At 42.9% G+C, this 15,577-nt stretch overlaps 1 protein-coding gene across 6 annotated transcripts in view; it reads right to left on the bottom strand.

Annotated features, from left to right (window-relative positions):
• Nucleotides 1–12,704, bottom strand: part of LOC139553739 (palmitoyltransferase ZDHHC14-like) — a 99,332-nt gene extending 86,628 nt beyond the window's left edge. For 2 of the 6 annotated variants that reach the window (XM_071366358.1, XM_071366363.1), the window contains exons 1-2: nt 12,448–12,677; nt 10,979–11,282 (exon numbers count right to left, since the gene is read on the bottom strand). In XM_071366358.1, coding sequence (XP_071222459.1) covers nt 10,979–11,223 — 245 coding nt within the window. In that variant the 5' untranslated portion in view covers nt 11,224–11,282; nt 12,448–12,677. The other 4 variants (XM_071366361.1, XM_071366362.1, XM_071366359.1 and 1 more) reach the window with 4 other exon arrangements.
• Between the last annotated feature and the right edge of the window lie 2,873 nt (nt 12,705–15,577).

Genomic DNA, 15,577 nt, shown 5'->3' with positions numbered 1-15,577 from the left:
TATTGGGGACCAGAGGGTCAGTGACAGCCTGGGGGAGTTGGGATGAGAAGGAACACAACTTGATTTCTGCCTGGTTGGACTAAGTCTAGCTGACAGAGTTAGCCTCTCGCCATCCGCAGGAAAGAGACGGAAACAGGAAAGTAAAGTGCGTGACAAGGAGTGACCTGCGAGAAGCGAGGTCATGTTCAAAAAAGGGAAATGTTTGGTAAACACACAGATGTGACTGGACGATCTTTAACATATTTTATGTTAGTATTCTACCTCCTTTCATCCTGGTTCAATGACCAGTTATGCAATGCAGGTAAGTGTGTCAATAAAGTTCAGCTTATGAAATGTACAGTAATGAAAAGCAATTTGAACTCTTCTGTGGTTGGGGATGTAGTGAAAGGCAGGTTATTGTGTATGTTGTTCAAAATGGCAGGTGTGGTTTCTTGCTGACTCCATGTAGGCCTAGAACAAACCCCCTTCTTCAGAAAAGCTTTCAACAAGGTCTTAGTCTCAGAAAAGCGTGTGCTTTATACTCAGGAAAGCGTGTGTGAAATGCAGGTGTGGCTGTTCTGCTCCAAGCTGCTGCCTTCAGAGGTTCAGCCGAACTTTTTCCACAATTCATCATCATTAAGCTGCCCCCGATGACTGACTTAACGGTTACAGGAGTTCTGCCTTTGCATAGTCCCCCAAACCATATGACCTTCTCCCTGAGCACTGAACTAATACAGATACACAAAGAGGATGTATCCTATGTAATACTGTCATTTAAAAAAATACAATTTCCAACATTCTTTCCTGGGGGAATTCTGACCTGCTGTATTCTTTGAAGGAGGCAGTTACACTAATTTGCTACTAATGCTTTGCCTGGGGTGTTCAATTTGACTATACCTATCTGCAAACAGTCTCTGTTCACAGTTTTAGCTTTGAACAAGAGCTATATCACAGAAATGCAGAAAACATTGTCACTCAACAATTGAAAGGCTATATCAAATGAAAGTCGAATCCTATTCCATACCCCACTGAGTTAACATGCCATCCCGTCATAGCTACATGACTGCTACCTGCTCAGTCCCAGGCAGGACATGCAAATGAGAGAGTATGATGACTCACCACAGGGTTACATAGCTGCAACAGCTGCTCTACGGGATCATATCCATAATGACAGAGCACTTCAGCATGATGAGAAAACAAATGAGCATGCCCTGGCATTAATGTGGATGTGGAGAGTAGCGTTTTGATCAGCAGCTCCACTGGTGGTGTGATCATGTAGACGTTATTTGCGTTGGTTTCTAATGCCCTGCAATGATGGGGACTGAAAAAATGATCTAGACCTACATGTTATGTACAGCTCTGAGCTCAGACTGTAATGGAAGTGGTAAAAGTGGTACAAGCAGATAAGGCCCTTATTTGTGGATGGCAACTTAAAACCACATTTGTAGTGGCACTGCCTGACATTGAAAAAGTCTCATCAAGAGGGAGCTATGATGAAGAGTATTTAGTTGTCCTTAACTCTCCTTTCCTCAAGGCAATGTTTCTGTTCCACTCTCCTCTATCAGGAGACTCAAAGAACTTAGTGCTGATGGCAAAATCTCTTTCTCGTTGCCTCCCCTACTTAACAGCAAAGCTTACTCACTATTTGAAAACTGCTGAGCTTTTAGTCAATGCTAATCACATGCTTTAAAAAGAGGTTTATGAAGGCCAGTCAACGAGGCAGGCACTGAGGCACACACTCTGCGAATGTTCCCCCCCTCCCCTCCATGTATATTCACTCCTCAGACACAGCCAGGCCAGTAGAGAGCTGCAGCCGTTAGGAGCCAGGATGCAGAGATGGATTAGACTATGGAAAGGAGAGCTTAGGGGTGTGTGAGTGGACAACGAGATCCTGCTTTCCAACACCCACATAAAAGCCACGCTGCACACCCTCACCATAACACACCTGATTAAACATTTCCCCTACATTTATACTGAACAAAAATATAAAAACGCAACAATTATAATGATTTTACTGAGTTACAGTTCATAGAAGGAAATCAAGACGATCCCACAGCTGAAGAAGCCGGATGTGGAGGTCCTGGGCTGGTATGGTTACACGTGGTCTGTGGTTGTGAAACCGGATGGACGTACAGCCAAAATCTCTAAAATGACGTTGGAGGCGGCTTACGTGAGAAAAATGAACATTATATTCTCTAGCAACAGCTGTGGTGGACATAAGTGTTTCCCCTATGAAACACGCTTATCAACACTAGTTCCTACCCATTCACAATAACTCCTCCCTGGCATTTTCATTCGTTGTCAAACACTGTATTCAAAGTGCACACTATTATAACTATACAATTAGAATAATAATTATATTTCCTTGACTCCAACAGTTGACCCAAGTGTTTTACTAAAATCGCATTTGGTTAAATATGGCACCTTGGAAATGATCTCAAATTAGTGCACGAAATACAGAAATTATTAATCCTGAAAATTATTTTTGCTTCAAGTTTAGTTGAACAGTATAAAACAGTCAATATATAAAGACCCTTTTAAATCACTTAGAATGTATACTGAACAAAAAGACAAAATATGAAACAATTTCAAAGATTTTACTGAGTTACAGTACATAAGGAAAGCAGTCAATTGAAATAAATTCATAAGGCCCTACATCTATGGATTTCACATGATCGTGCAGGGGTGCAGCCATGGATGGGCATAGGCCCACCCACTTGGCAGTCAGGCCCACCCAACCAGAATGTGTTTTTCCCACAAAAAGGTTTTAGTACAGACAGAAATAATCCTCAGACGATCCCACAGGTGAAGAAGCCAGATGGAGGTCCTGGGTTGGCGTGTTTACACGTGGTCTGCGGTTGTGAGGCCGGTTGGACAGGGATGTAAAGAAATTTGTGCATACAATTTTAGAGAAATACGTTTTTGGTGCTTATGGAAAATTTTAGAATTTTTATTTCAGCTCATGAAATATGGGACCAACACTTTACATGTTGCGTTTATATTTTTGATCAGTGTATGTGTTGCCACCCTAGGGTTACGACTACTCAAAGTAAATTTAGAACTGTTATTATTGAAAAACATAAAATACCGTCAGAAATCTTTATTAATACTGTGATATGATATTTTGGCCATACCCCCAGCCCTAGCAGTCACTACAATCATGGGACTTTTATTAATTATTTTATTCTGTGTTGTTACAGCATTCAACCAAAATAATTGAAAACACATTTTTTTTAAATAAATTGAACAGACCTCAAAAAGCACTACTCGCTCCACTACCACCCACTCACCCTAAATGAGTCAACGTTCAAAAATCCCCATTAAATTAAACATTCATCCCTACATACAGAGACTTGCACGCCAAATGTGGTAGATCATATGTTAGACCAAGATGTCGATTTTATTCTGGAGAACAATGTGGAAAACAAACAAAGGGGGAACTGCATCACCGTGTCTTGCACGATCCACAGAGAGAAACAAAGCATCCTTTCTAATAGCAACCATACCTGTCTGAGCAGCATAAACTACGCAGATGTTCCTCGTGTTCTCCAGTCACTGAATATCGCCTGCCGTCTCTGCTGATTTGCTACACCTCCTGACACAATCTGCATCGAAACTTGCAGCACCTTTTTCCTTTTGTCCACATTTCTTAGTTCAAAAGACGGCTTAACAAACCCAGCTTCGAGCCACCAACCATCAACACAGGCACACAGCTCCAACTCATTTGTGCAGTGCTACGGCCTTGCTGCCCTTTAATAACTAAGCCTATATTCAGTGTAGAACACACAAATATCATAGACAAAGACCTGAGTTCAGACCATCTCCTTGCACAACAGAAAATGCTGTGGAACTAGGCCTATAGTACTTTAAAGAACATGAACTATAGTTGCTCAAAAGTACTACTGAAAACCTTTATCTGGATAAAACAAGGGGAAAAGGTTGACATGTACAAGTTGCAACAACAGGACACATGGGCGTCTGGGAGAGAGTAACACAACAGAATAATAAACAGCTCAGTCTGGCATTCACTAAGAGAGCTCACCATATATACATAGCTGAGCATCTCTCTGAGATGGGACAATAAAGAGGGATGAGGAAGATATCTGCTTTACCTGCTGCCCTGTATCTGTCTCCCTCTCAGGCTTTACTGCTTCATAAGTACATCTCTGCTTTCTCTCCCCGGCTCTCCACATGAGACCAACTGAAAGGAAGTCTGGAGAAAGCAGAGGAACAATGGCTGATCTCACCAGGACCTCTCATCAGAGTTCAAGGCCAATGACTGACAGTCAAGTCCCTGCTGTTGGGCAAGAAGAGGAATTCCTGGTTATTACACTTCTGTCCAGCTCTGATCATTAAAGAAGTCGTGTTAGGGACAACACACCATCTTGATACAGTGTTTATGAAGGAGACGTTGACAGCCAGGCAGGCATCAATAGGGATTAGGCTAGACGTTTACCATAATGCCTTGGGCTCAGCTGGGACTGGCAGAGGGTGAAAGGTAGGAAATGCACTGCAAATCTAGCTTTAGAGGACAGCAGAGGACTGGACTGACTAGCACGCTGTCTGATAGATAGCTGGTTCCTCTCAGCTGAACAGAGGACAGTCAGGAGGACTCCGATGGCCTGGAGACAACAGTACGGCGCTCTCTGTATAGGAGCTCTGTTATCCTCCAGAGTTCCTGTGAACTGAAACCTGCAGTCATAACAAACAGAGGCAGCAGGCGACACAGAGAGGGGGATGTGGTTCCACTGGGTACACAGGCAGGCAGGAAATGAAGCATTGAGGGGTGTCTATCACCAGGAAGCAGCTGGTATCCTCCAGGTGTGTGGATGGTGGTCCTTGTGTGGGGACCAGGCTCTGCCGCTTGTATCTACAGTATACTGAACAAAAATATGAACGCAACATGTAAAGTGTTGGTCCCATGTTTCATGAGCTGAAATTAAAGATCCCAGAAATGTTCCATACGCACAAAAATATTATTCCTCTCAAATTATGCGCACAAATTTGTTTACATCCCTCTTGGTGAGCACTTTTCCTTTGCGAAGATAATCCATCCACCTCACAGGTATGACATATCAAGGAGATGTTGAAACAGCGTGATCATTACACAGGTGCACTTTGTGCTGGGGCCAATAAAAGCCACTAAAATGTGCAGTTGTGTCACACAACATAATGCCACAGATGTCTCAAGTTGAAGGAGCGTGCAAGTGGCATGGTGACTTCAGGAATGTCCACCAGAGCTGTTGCCAGAGAATGAAATGTTAGTTTCTCTACCATAATCCGCATCCATTGTTTTAAAGAATTTAGCAGAACGTCCAACCATCCCCCCAACCGCAGACCACATGTATGGCGTGGTGTGTGCGATCGGTTTGCTTATGTCAATATTGTGAACAAAGTGCCCCATGGTGGCGGTGGGGTTATGTATTGGCAGGCGTAAGCTCAGACAACAATTACATTTTAAATCGATAGCAATTTCAATATACAGAGATACTGCGACAAGATCCTGAGTCCCATTAAAATAAAATAAAATGTATGCATCTGTGACCAACAGATGCATATCTGTATTCCCAGTCATGTGAAATCCATAGATTATGGCCTAATGAATTTATTTAAATTGACCGATTTCCATATAAGAACCGTAAGTCAGTAAAATTGTTGTGTTTACATTTTTTTTCAGTATACACACACCAGTCAAAAGTTGACACACCTACTCATTCAAGGTTTTTCCTTTTTACTATTTTCTACATTGTAGAATAAGTGAAGACATCAACACTATGTAATAACACATATGGAATCATGTAGTAACCAAATAAAAGTGTTAAAACAAATCAAAATATATTATATTTGAGATTCTTCAAAGTAGCCACCCTTTGCCTTGATGACAGCTTTGCACACTCTTGGCATTCTCTCAACCAGCTTCATTAGGTAGTCACCTGGAATGAATTTAAATTAACTGGTGTGCCTTGTTAAAAGTTCATTTGTGAAATGTATTTCCTTTTTAATGCGTTTGTGCCAATCAGTTGTGTTGTGACAAGGCAGGGGTGATATACAGAATAAAGCCCTATTTGGTAAAAGACCAAGTCCATATTATGGGAAGAACAGCTCAAATAAGCAAAGAGAAAACGACAGTCCATCATTACTTTAAGACATGAATGTCAGTCAATCCAGAAACATTAAGAATTTTGAAAGTTTCTTCAAGTGCAGTCACAAAAACCATCAAGCGCTACGATGAAACTGGCTCTCATGAGGGCTGCCACAGGAAAGGAAGACCCAGAGTTACCTCTGCTGCAGAGGATATGTTCATTAGAGTTGTAAGCCTCAGAAATTGCAGCCCAAATAAATGCTTCACAGAGTTCAAGTAAAAAAGGAAGAGTTAACCAATAATGTCAGGCCACATCCGGCCATGATTACAGACACCTGTTTGTGTCCTTTGACACTATATAAACTAGTTACCCGCAGTGTTTGTCATTATACACTGATGAAGACAGCGTGTCTGTCAAAACGTTGGATCTTAAATGATTGCATCGGAGCTCCTGCAGTGTGTGGCCTTCTCTTTATTAAGTGTTCTACTCCGCTAGCCAGCACCTCGCCTAAACAGGTGTGGCCTTCTCTTTATTAAGTGTTCTACTCCGCTAGCCAGCACCTCGCCTAAACAGGTGTGGCCTTCTCTTTATTAAGTGTTCTACTCCGCTAGCCAGCACCTCGCCTAAACAGGTGTGCATTTCTTTTGCCTCCACAGAGATCTCAACATCAACTGTTCAGAGGAGACTGCATGAATCAGGCCTTCATGGTCGAATTACTGCAAAGAAACCACTACTAAAATGACACCAATAAGAAGAAGAGATTTGCTAGGGCCAAGAAACACAAGCAACAGACATTAGACCGCTGGAAATCTGTCCTTTGGTCTAATGAGATTTTTGGTTCCAACTGTTGCGTCTTTGTGAGAAGAAAAGTAGGTGAACAGATGATCCCTGCATGTGTGGTTCCCACCGTGAAGCATGGCAGAGGTGGTGTGGGAGTGCTTTGCTGGTGACAATGTCAGCGATTTATTTAGAATTCAAGGCATACTTAACCAGCATGGCTAACACAGCGATACGCCATCCCATCTGGATTGGGCTTAGTGAGACTATCATTTGTTTTTCAACAGGACAACGACCCAACACACCTCCAAGCTGTGTAAGGGCTATTTGACCAAGGAGAGTGATGGAGTGCTGCATCAGATGACCTGGCCTCCACAATCACCCGACCTCAACCCAATTGAGATGGTTTGGGATGAGTAGGACCGCAGAGTGAAGGAACAACTGCCAACAAGTACTCAGTATATATGGGAACTCCTTCAATACTATTGGAAAAGCATTCCAGGTGAAGAAGGTTGAGAGAATGCCAAGTGTGCAAAGCTGTCATCAATGCAAAAAGGTTGGCTACTTTGAAGAATCTAAAATATACTTTGATTTGTTCAACACTTTTTTGGTTACTACATGATTCCATGTGTGATTTCAAAGTTGTGATGTCCTCACTATTATTCTGCAATGTAGAAAATAGTAAAAATAAAGAAATACCCTTTAATGAGTAGGTGTGTCCAAACTTTTGACCGGTACTGTATATCCAGACAGCACTCCACTGACCAGAATATAACTCGTAGGCTATCGGGTTGGTTGCACTGGGTTTTTTTCTGTGATGAAAGCTCTCAACCAGGACTTTTCTTGGGTTATGACAGCAGCTCTGACAGTGACAGCATTGAGGTGAGTTTACATTGCCAAGCCTCACTGAAAGGTTGGTGGAAGAAAAGAGGTCAACGTCTCTCACATAATGCAGAGGGCTTCTAATGCAATGGAACTGGCAGCAGGTCAGGATTGCAGAAATTACAACACACAGAAAAGTTGTTTAGAAGACCATGACAAGTTGGCTACATGTAGCAACAACAAAAAACATTGATATGACATAGTGCATTCAGAAAGTATTCAGACCCCATCCCTTTTTACACATTGTTACATTACAGCCTTATTCTACAATTCATTAAATAAATGTTTTTCCTCAATCTACACACAATACCCCATAATGACGACAAAGCAAAAACAGGTTTGGACATTTTTGCAAATTGATAAAAAATAAGAGATACCTTAATTACATAAGTATTCAGACCCTTCGCTATGAGACTCAAAATTGAGCTCAGGTGCATCCTGTTTCCATTGATCATCCTTGAGATGTTTCTACAACTTGATTGAAGTCCACCTGTGGTAAAATCAATTGATTGGACATAATTTGGAAAGACACACACCTGTTTATATAAGGTCCCACAGTTGACAGTGCATATCAGAGCAAAAACCAAGCCATGAGGTTGAAGGAATTGTCCATAGAGCTCCAAGACAGGATTGTGTCGAGGCACATATCTGGGGAAGGGTACCAGAACATGTCTGCAGCATTGAAGGTCCAAGAACAGTGGCCTTCATCATTCTTAAATGGAAGAAGTTTGGAACCACCAATACTCTTCCTAGAGCTGGCCGCCCGGCCAAACTGAGCTATCAGGGGAGAAAGGCCTTGGTCAGGGAGGTGACCAAGAACCTGATGGTCACTCTGACAGAGTTCCAGAGTTCCTCTGTGGAGATGGGAGAAACTTCCAGAAGGACAACCATCTCTGGTTGCACTCCACCAATCAGGCCTTCATGGTAGAGTGGCTAGACGGAAGCCACTCCACAGTAAAAGGCATATGACAGCCCGCTTGGTTTGCCAAAAGGCAGCTGAAAGAAAGACTCTCAGACCATGAGAAACAATATTCTCTGGTCTGATGAAACCATGATTGAACGCTTTGGCCTGAATGCCAAGCGTCACATCTGTAGGAAACCTGGCACCATCCCTACGGTGAAGCATGATGGTGGCAGCATCATGCTGTGGGGATGTTTTTCAGCAGCAGGGACTGAGAGACTAGTCAGGATTGAGGGAAAGATGAACAGCGCAAAGAACAGAGAGATCCTTGATGAAAACCTGCTCCAGAGAACACAGGACCTCAGACTGGGGCGAAGGTTCACCTTCCAACAGGACAACGGCCCTAAGCAACACAGCCAAGACAACGCAGGAGTGGCTTCGGGACAATTCTCTGGATCTCTTTGAGTGGCCCAGCCAGAGCCCGGACTTAAACCCAATCAAACATCTCTGGAGAGAACTGAAAATAGCTGTGCAGCGACGCTCCCCATCCAACCTGACAGAGCTTGAGATGATCTGCAGAGAAGAATGGGAGAAACTCCCCAAATAAGGGTGTGCCATGCGTCATACCCAAGAAGACTCTAGGCTGTAATAGCTGAAAGGTTCTTCAACAAAGTACTGAGTAAAGGGTCTGAATACTTATGTAAACGTGAAATGTGCAAACATTCCTAAAAACCTGTTTTTGCTTTGTCATTATGGGGCATTGTGTATGGATTGATGAGGACAAAAATATATATATTTAATCCATTTTAGAATAAGGCTGTAACGTAACAAAATGTGGAAAAGGTCAAGGGGTCTGAATACTTTACGAATGCGCTGTACAGAATACACCCAGGGCTTGATCATGCATACGGAACACAGTGAGAAAAGCTGCCGGTCTGATTGAGCAACAACATCCAAGGTAGGAGTTAGAAACAGACTTATCTTCCTAAGCACCACAGGAGGTTGGGTGGCACCTTAGTTGTGGTGGACGGGCTCATATTAATGGCTGGAACGGAATACATGAATGGTATTGAACTCATCAAACATGGTTTCCATGTGTCTGATACCATTCCAGTCACTCCATTCCAGCCATTACTATGAGCCGTCCTCCCCTCAGCAGCCTCTTGTGCTAAGCACTGTCTGGCTCCTGGACCACAATGAGTGATTAGTCAGGACAAGCAGGGAAAAGATTGACTGACTGATCCAGAACAGCGCTGCGGAGACATCCCTCATGCTAATAGCACTCAGTGTCTAAATATATGCTCTCCCCTTTGTACTCCATGGGACCTGGCAGTCACTGAGGGCCAATTTACAACCTCCTGAAAATGGATGAGAGGGACACAGGTTGTCGTGCTGCTGAGATAAACCAGGCAGCAGGCACTGTTCTAAAACCAGGGACAGACAGTGTGAGAGGAGAAGTGGTGTCTGTGGGTATAACAGCCTGCTGCTCAGGTTTTACAGGCTCCACATTTCACCACATTAAATATAGTAATAAACAACATGAGCTCGTCTGACAACTGGAGACGTTTTAGAAGAAGAGGGTAAACCAGTCTAGGCAGGGGAAATCTAGAACAAGAGAGGAAGTAATGAAGAAAGAGCAAGAGAGAAAAAAAAAGAGCAAATGGTCGAGACAGAAAGATGCACGCCTACATCAGAAACCTCAGTTGTTTAGCATCTCTTAGCTGGTAAGTGTGATCAGTAACAACGAGAGAGAGAGGTTGTCTATAACAAATATTTTAACTAAACTGAAATTAATTTATTTGGAAGGATGACCTCCTCAGGTTTATTCAGTCTACATGAATGGACATGTATCGTATGATAGATTCATTCAAACACAGACCCTGTGATGACAGAAACTAGAACAGCCACACCTTTTCAAAGGAAACCAGACAGGTGTTACCATGATGAGTAACTCAGGAGACAAAGGACATCAAGTGGGCTGTCCCTGTCAGTAAGAATGATGCATGAGAGTTAAGACAAGTCTTCTATATTATCTACACCATATTGATTGCTGAGAGACTTCCAGAAAAAGGTCTGAGACTAAACATTAAAGCTGAGCTAACAGAATTACAAGGCTTTATACAACTCTGCCAACTCCTAGATGAGATGCTGCTCAATGTAACAGCTCAAGGTGAAAGAGCACCTTGAGGAAGAGTGAGTGAGGGAGCCTGTCTCATCCACATACAGGCTACCACTGGCTAATCAACAGTGACAGGTTGGGCAAAAAACCCTGGCTCTTTGTTAGCTACAGCCCCAATGCCCTGTTCATAGGCAATGTGGGCCAAAGGATCATAGGGGAAAACCTTTAGCTACTTACTCAAAAGTGAAGAAGAGTCCACTTGTGATGAGAATGAGGACGAGGGTGAGGTAGAAGACCCCTGTCTGTCTGGCCATCATGATCCTCCCATTGCAGTAAAATTTATTCCGCCCCGGGAAGGCTTGCCACTTCCTCTTTTTGGGGGTCCTCTTCTTGTATGGAGTTTCCATCGGGGTTGAGCTGCGAGTGCTGATCTGGCTGTATTCGCACTCTCGCATAGGCTCAGCCACCCCGAGTTGCTGCATCAATGGTCACTCAGTGAGATCCCCTCCACAGTTGAAGCAGTCCTGGGCCAGGAGCACCGCTGAAATGAAAGCAACAGAACTGTGGTGTTAATCTACTGGAAAAATAGTTGTCTGATTATAGCCTTGTCCCAGATCTGTGTGTGGAGTATACAGTCAACTCCTATGTTATCATGCCAGACAGACAATTAATAGTTGTTGGCAAAACAATATAAACAGATCTGGGATCAGTCTGATTATAGGATCACATTCAATGTTTTGCAGATGATGTTGAAAGGAGCTAGTATAGGGTTAGCTTGCTACCATTTTAGAGTTCATGTTTTATCAGCTAGCTATGGTTTTATTCGTTTACGGGCTATGGTGAGTGTATGTAGCTAAATGACGAGCTCACAAACGTTTCCAGCATGACATCCAGACCTACTTGGCTATCCATCTTACTAGGCTACAAAACTAACTAGCTAAGTAACGTTAGTTAGCTACCAGTGACAGCTTCTCATATGCTTGAAACTTTTCACTAGCTAGCAACTAGCACGCTTGCAACTAAAGGTTTAATCAAATATACTTAGCTAATAAGTATTGGCCCTAGCTAGCTAACTGAACTAGCTAACTACCTACCTACCTACCTACCATGACCAAATAAACAAACGTTAACTAGCTAACGCTAGTTAGGTAATGTTACCTGAAATCACCCAGCTAACAAAAATAAAATACAGCCAAGTAACTAGATCTAGTTAGCTAGGCTAACGTTAGCTCGTGGGCAAACTTCTGAGTGTTCTGTCGTTTCCTGTGAGCCAACACCCGTTTTCATCCCCCAGCATTACGGGCAACATCCCGAACCGCATACCATCACAGAAACCCTCCAGTTTTGACAGCCCTCTGGACAGCTCACCAAAGAAAGTCGACACGACACTTTTTTCTGGTCTCCTTATCCGTGTTTGTTGCAAACTGCAGTCGAAAGCAATATCATAATTTCTCTCGGAATTACAACAATGACCAAAGGCTTACGACTGGTATGAAAATATCAAACACTTCAATCATGGAAAGTCAGAGGATAGTCTGGGTAGGTCCCACGCCACACCATTTCAAACTCAACCACAGTAGAAAGACAGCGCGAGTGATTTTCAGATAAGTTTGCGTGTGATACGAAAAATCAGAACCTCGCTTGCAGGTCCAATTTCCATCTACAGTTGCTAAATTTGGGGATATTCACATAATTATGTCACGTACTCGTTCGCTTGCGTAGTGAAAAGTTGCACCATTCCCAGCAAGGCTGCTGAAACATCGGGATATCCCACTGTGTTTGTTCGGAAAGCATTCACACTGTTGTCTCCATCACGTTGCGCTGCTCATCGCAACCATCAAACAACAACATACCGAGCACACATCCCGCCCTCCTCGAAACACCTTCTTCTTCGTCTGAGTTTCTGGCAGACCAGAAATGTGTTGAGTATTGCTGCCTTTCGGAGGTCGGAGTGCATATTGCACATTTATCACAAAAAAAGGAAAGGGCAACATTATAAATTGCACAACCATCTAACCCTGCAAATGTCTATCCCCAAAACCCACCACCCATCACACTACTTTGGCCCTAAACGATCCTACACCAGGCCATCAGCCTGGGAGGATGGAACCTCTTCTCTCAAAACTCCCTGTAGATCTTCTGCACTAAAATCTCTCAGACCCAAATATTTCTCTGCTGCTGCAACTACCACACCTATCTTCTGTGATGTCCACTCCATCCGTGCAGTTCAGTTAATCACCATGGCTATAATAAAGCACTGCTCTGTTTTCTTGACATAGCTATTGTTGATAAAACATGTTTACTGGAGAACTGAGACGAAGTAGAGACTCTGGACAGGGTGGATGAGGTTTAATTAAATGCAATTTATTCAGAGGTAAAGATATCTGAAATAGCGTGCACGGACCCTTTCATCAAGCTCAAAATGGAACTCTCCGAAAGAAGCCCAGATAACAGAGTGCATATACATTTTATACAGTACAGAAAGTAGGTTGAGTCTGGAAGTTCTGGTCCTCTGGTTGGTTCTGATGAGTTGGGCGAGGTCTCCTTCAGGCCAGTATCACTGTCCCATTGGCTCTGAGTAGAGTTCTTTGTCTTCAGAAATGTTCAGCTAAAACAGGAGATTAGGTGTGTGCGTAGATGTTCCTATTTTGACATTTCTGTGTGTCTCTGTAAAATGTTCAGACTGAAGAGGAGTTTTTGTGTGTGCGTAGATGTTCCTGTCTTATCTGTGTTTATGAAAGGTTTACGTCAGCCCTCTGTCCTTGGGTATGTGTGTGTCTCAGTTTCTCGTGATATTCAGTGCCAGGCACCCCTTTTCTTATCAGTCTTTATGAAAAGGCCTGTGTCAGCCATCTGTCTCTGGGTGTGTGTGGGTCTCCGTATCTGCTATGAGTTTGTGAGAAACCCTGTTTGGAAAGAAGTTAGTTATAACAATGTATTAGCAAATATGCTTGTGTTATAATAAATTATATTTATTACAAATCCCCCTCTTCACGTCTCCAAAGAGACGTGACATAAACTAGGTAAAAGTAAGAAAAGCACAAGTAAACAACCAGGGAAACTTTCTCAGAGAGAAAGTTTTATTCCCCCTCTTCACGTCTCACAAGAGACGTGACATAACTTTAAGCGAATCCAGGCACAAGAAGGGAAACTTTTTCCAGAAGAAAAAGTTTCATATTCCCTCTCTTCACGTCTCCTAAGAGACGTGACATAAACTAGGTAAAAGTAAGAAAAGCAAAAGTAAACAACCAGGGAAACTTTCTCAGAGAGAAAGTTTTATTCCCCCTCTTCACGTCTCACAAGAGACGTGACATAAACTAGGTAAAAGTAAGAAAAGCACAAGTAAACAACCAGGGAAACTTTCTCAGAGAGAAAGTTTTATTCCCCCTCTTCACGTCTCACAAGAGACGTGACATAACTTTAAGCGAATCCAGGCACAAGAAGGGAAACTTTTTCCAGAAGAAAAAGTTTCATATTCCCTCTCTTCACGTCTCCTAAGAGACGTGACATAAACTAGGTAAAAGTAAGAAAAGCAAAAGTAAACAACCAGGGAAACTTTCTCAGAGAGAAAGTTTTATTCCCCCTCTTCACGTCTCACAAGAGACGTGACATAAACTAGGTAAAAGTAAGAAAAGCACAAGTAAACAACCAGGGAAACTTTCTCAGAGAGAAAGTTTTATTCCCCCTCTTCACGTCTCACAAGAGACGTGACATAACTTTAAGCGAATCCAGGCACAAGAAGGGAAACTTTTTCCAGAAGAAAAAGTTTCATATTCCCTCTCTTCACGTCTCCTAAGAGACGTGACATAAACTAGGTAAAAGTAAGAAAAGCAAAAGTAAACAACCAGGGAAACTTTCTCAGAGAGAAAGTTTTATTCCCCCTCTTCACGTCTCACAAGAGACGTGACATAACCTTAAGCGAATCCAGGCACAAGAAGGGAAACTTTTTCCAGAAGAAAAAGTTTCATATTCCCTCTCTTCACGTCTCCTAAGAGACGTGACATAAACTAGGTAAAAGTAAGAAAAGCAAAAGTAAACAACCAGGGAAACTTTCTCAGAGAGAAAGTTTTGATTCCCCCTCTTCACGTCTCACAAGAGACGTGACAAAAGCTATGAATGGCGTTTAATTAGTCATCAGTCCAATAGCCTGGCTCAGCATCCTCCAGGGCAAGCATAGGAAACATCTGTCCCTTCTCTGCCTGGTTGGGATCAATAGCAGTAGTTATGATCCTAGTGGTCAGCGTTCGAATACATGGAATGCAGCAGCATCCACAAAGCACCAGTATCGCAGTGAAGACAGATATAGATACCAGTATGGAGGAAACAAGCATCTTATATTTCCCAAACGCATCCATCCAAGAGTCCCACATAGAGGTGTCAACCCCGGAGTGGTGCTTCATCTTCTCATTAAGTGTACGAAGACCCTCTAAGGCAACAGTAAGACTACCATCAGTTGCTGTGTTATTGGGAATGAAAGTACAACATTGCTCCCCGAACATGGCACAAACACCTCCGCGTTCAGCCAACAACATATCCACCGCGATTCTATTTTGGAATACCATCAGGGATGTAGCTGCCAATTGTCCATGGACCGCCTCGAAGCCTTGTTGAGTCCAATTACCTAATTTTTTAACCAAAAAACGAGAAAATGTTAAACCCTCAGGTCCATCCCTCTATACAACCTGTACCAGGTGGGCTCGTCGCCACCCGGGAACTTCAAACCTTCACAACAGGGAGGACAAACATCACTTTTTATTCATTCGACAACCTCTACTACAGCAAACCAAGGGTCCTCCTCTGTCAGGCCCACTCTCCTGCGAAAGCTTGATTCCGTAT

Source organism: Salvelinus alpinus, chromosome 25 (assembly GCF_045679555.1).
Source record: "Salvelinus alpinus chromosome 25, SLU_Salpinus.1, whole genome shotgun sequence".
NCBI classification, from domain to species: domain Eukaryota; kingdom Metazoa; phylum Chordata; class Actinopteri; order Salmoniformes; family Salmonidae; genus Salvelinus; species Salvelinus alpinus.
Note: the sequence above shows the minus strand (reverse complement) of the source record. Positions and strands in the feature narration are given on the sequence as shown.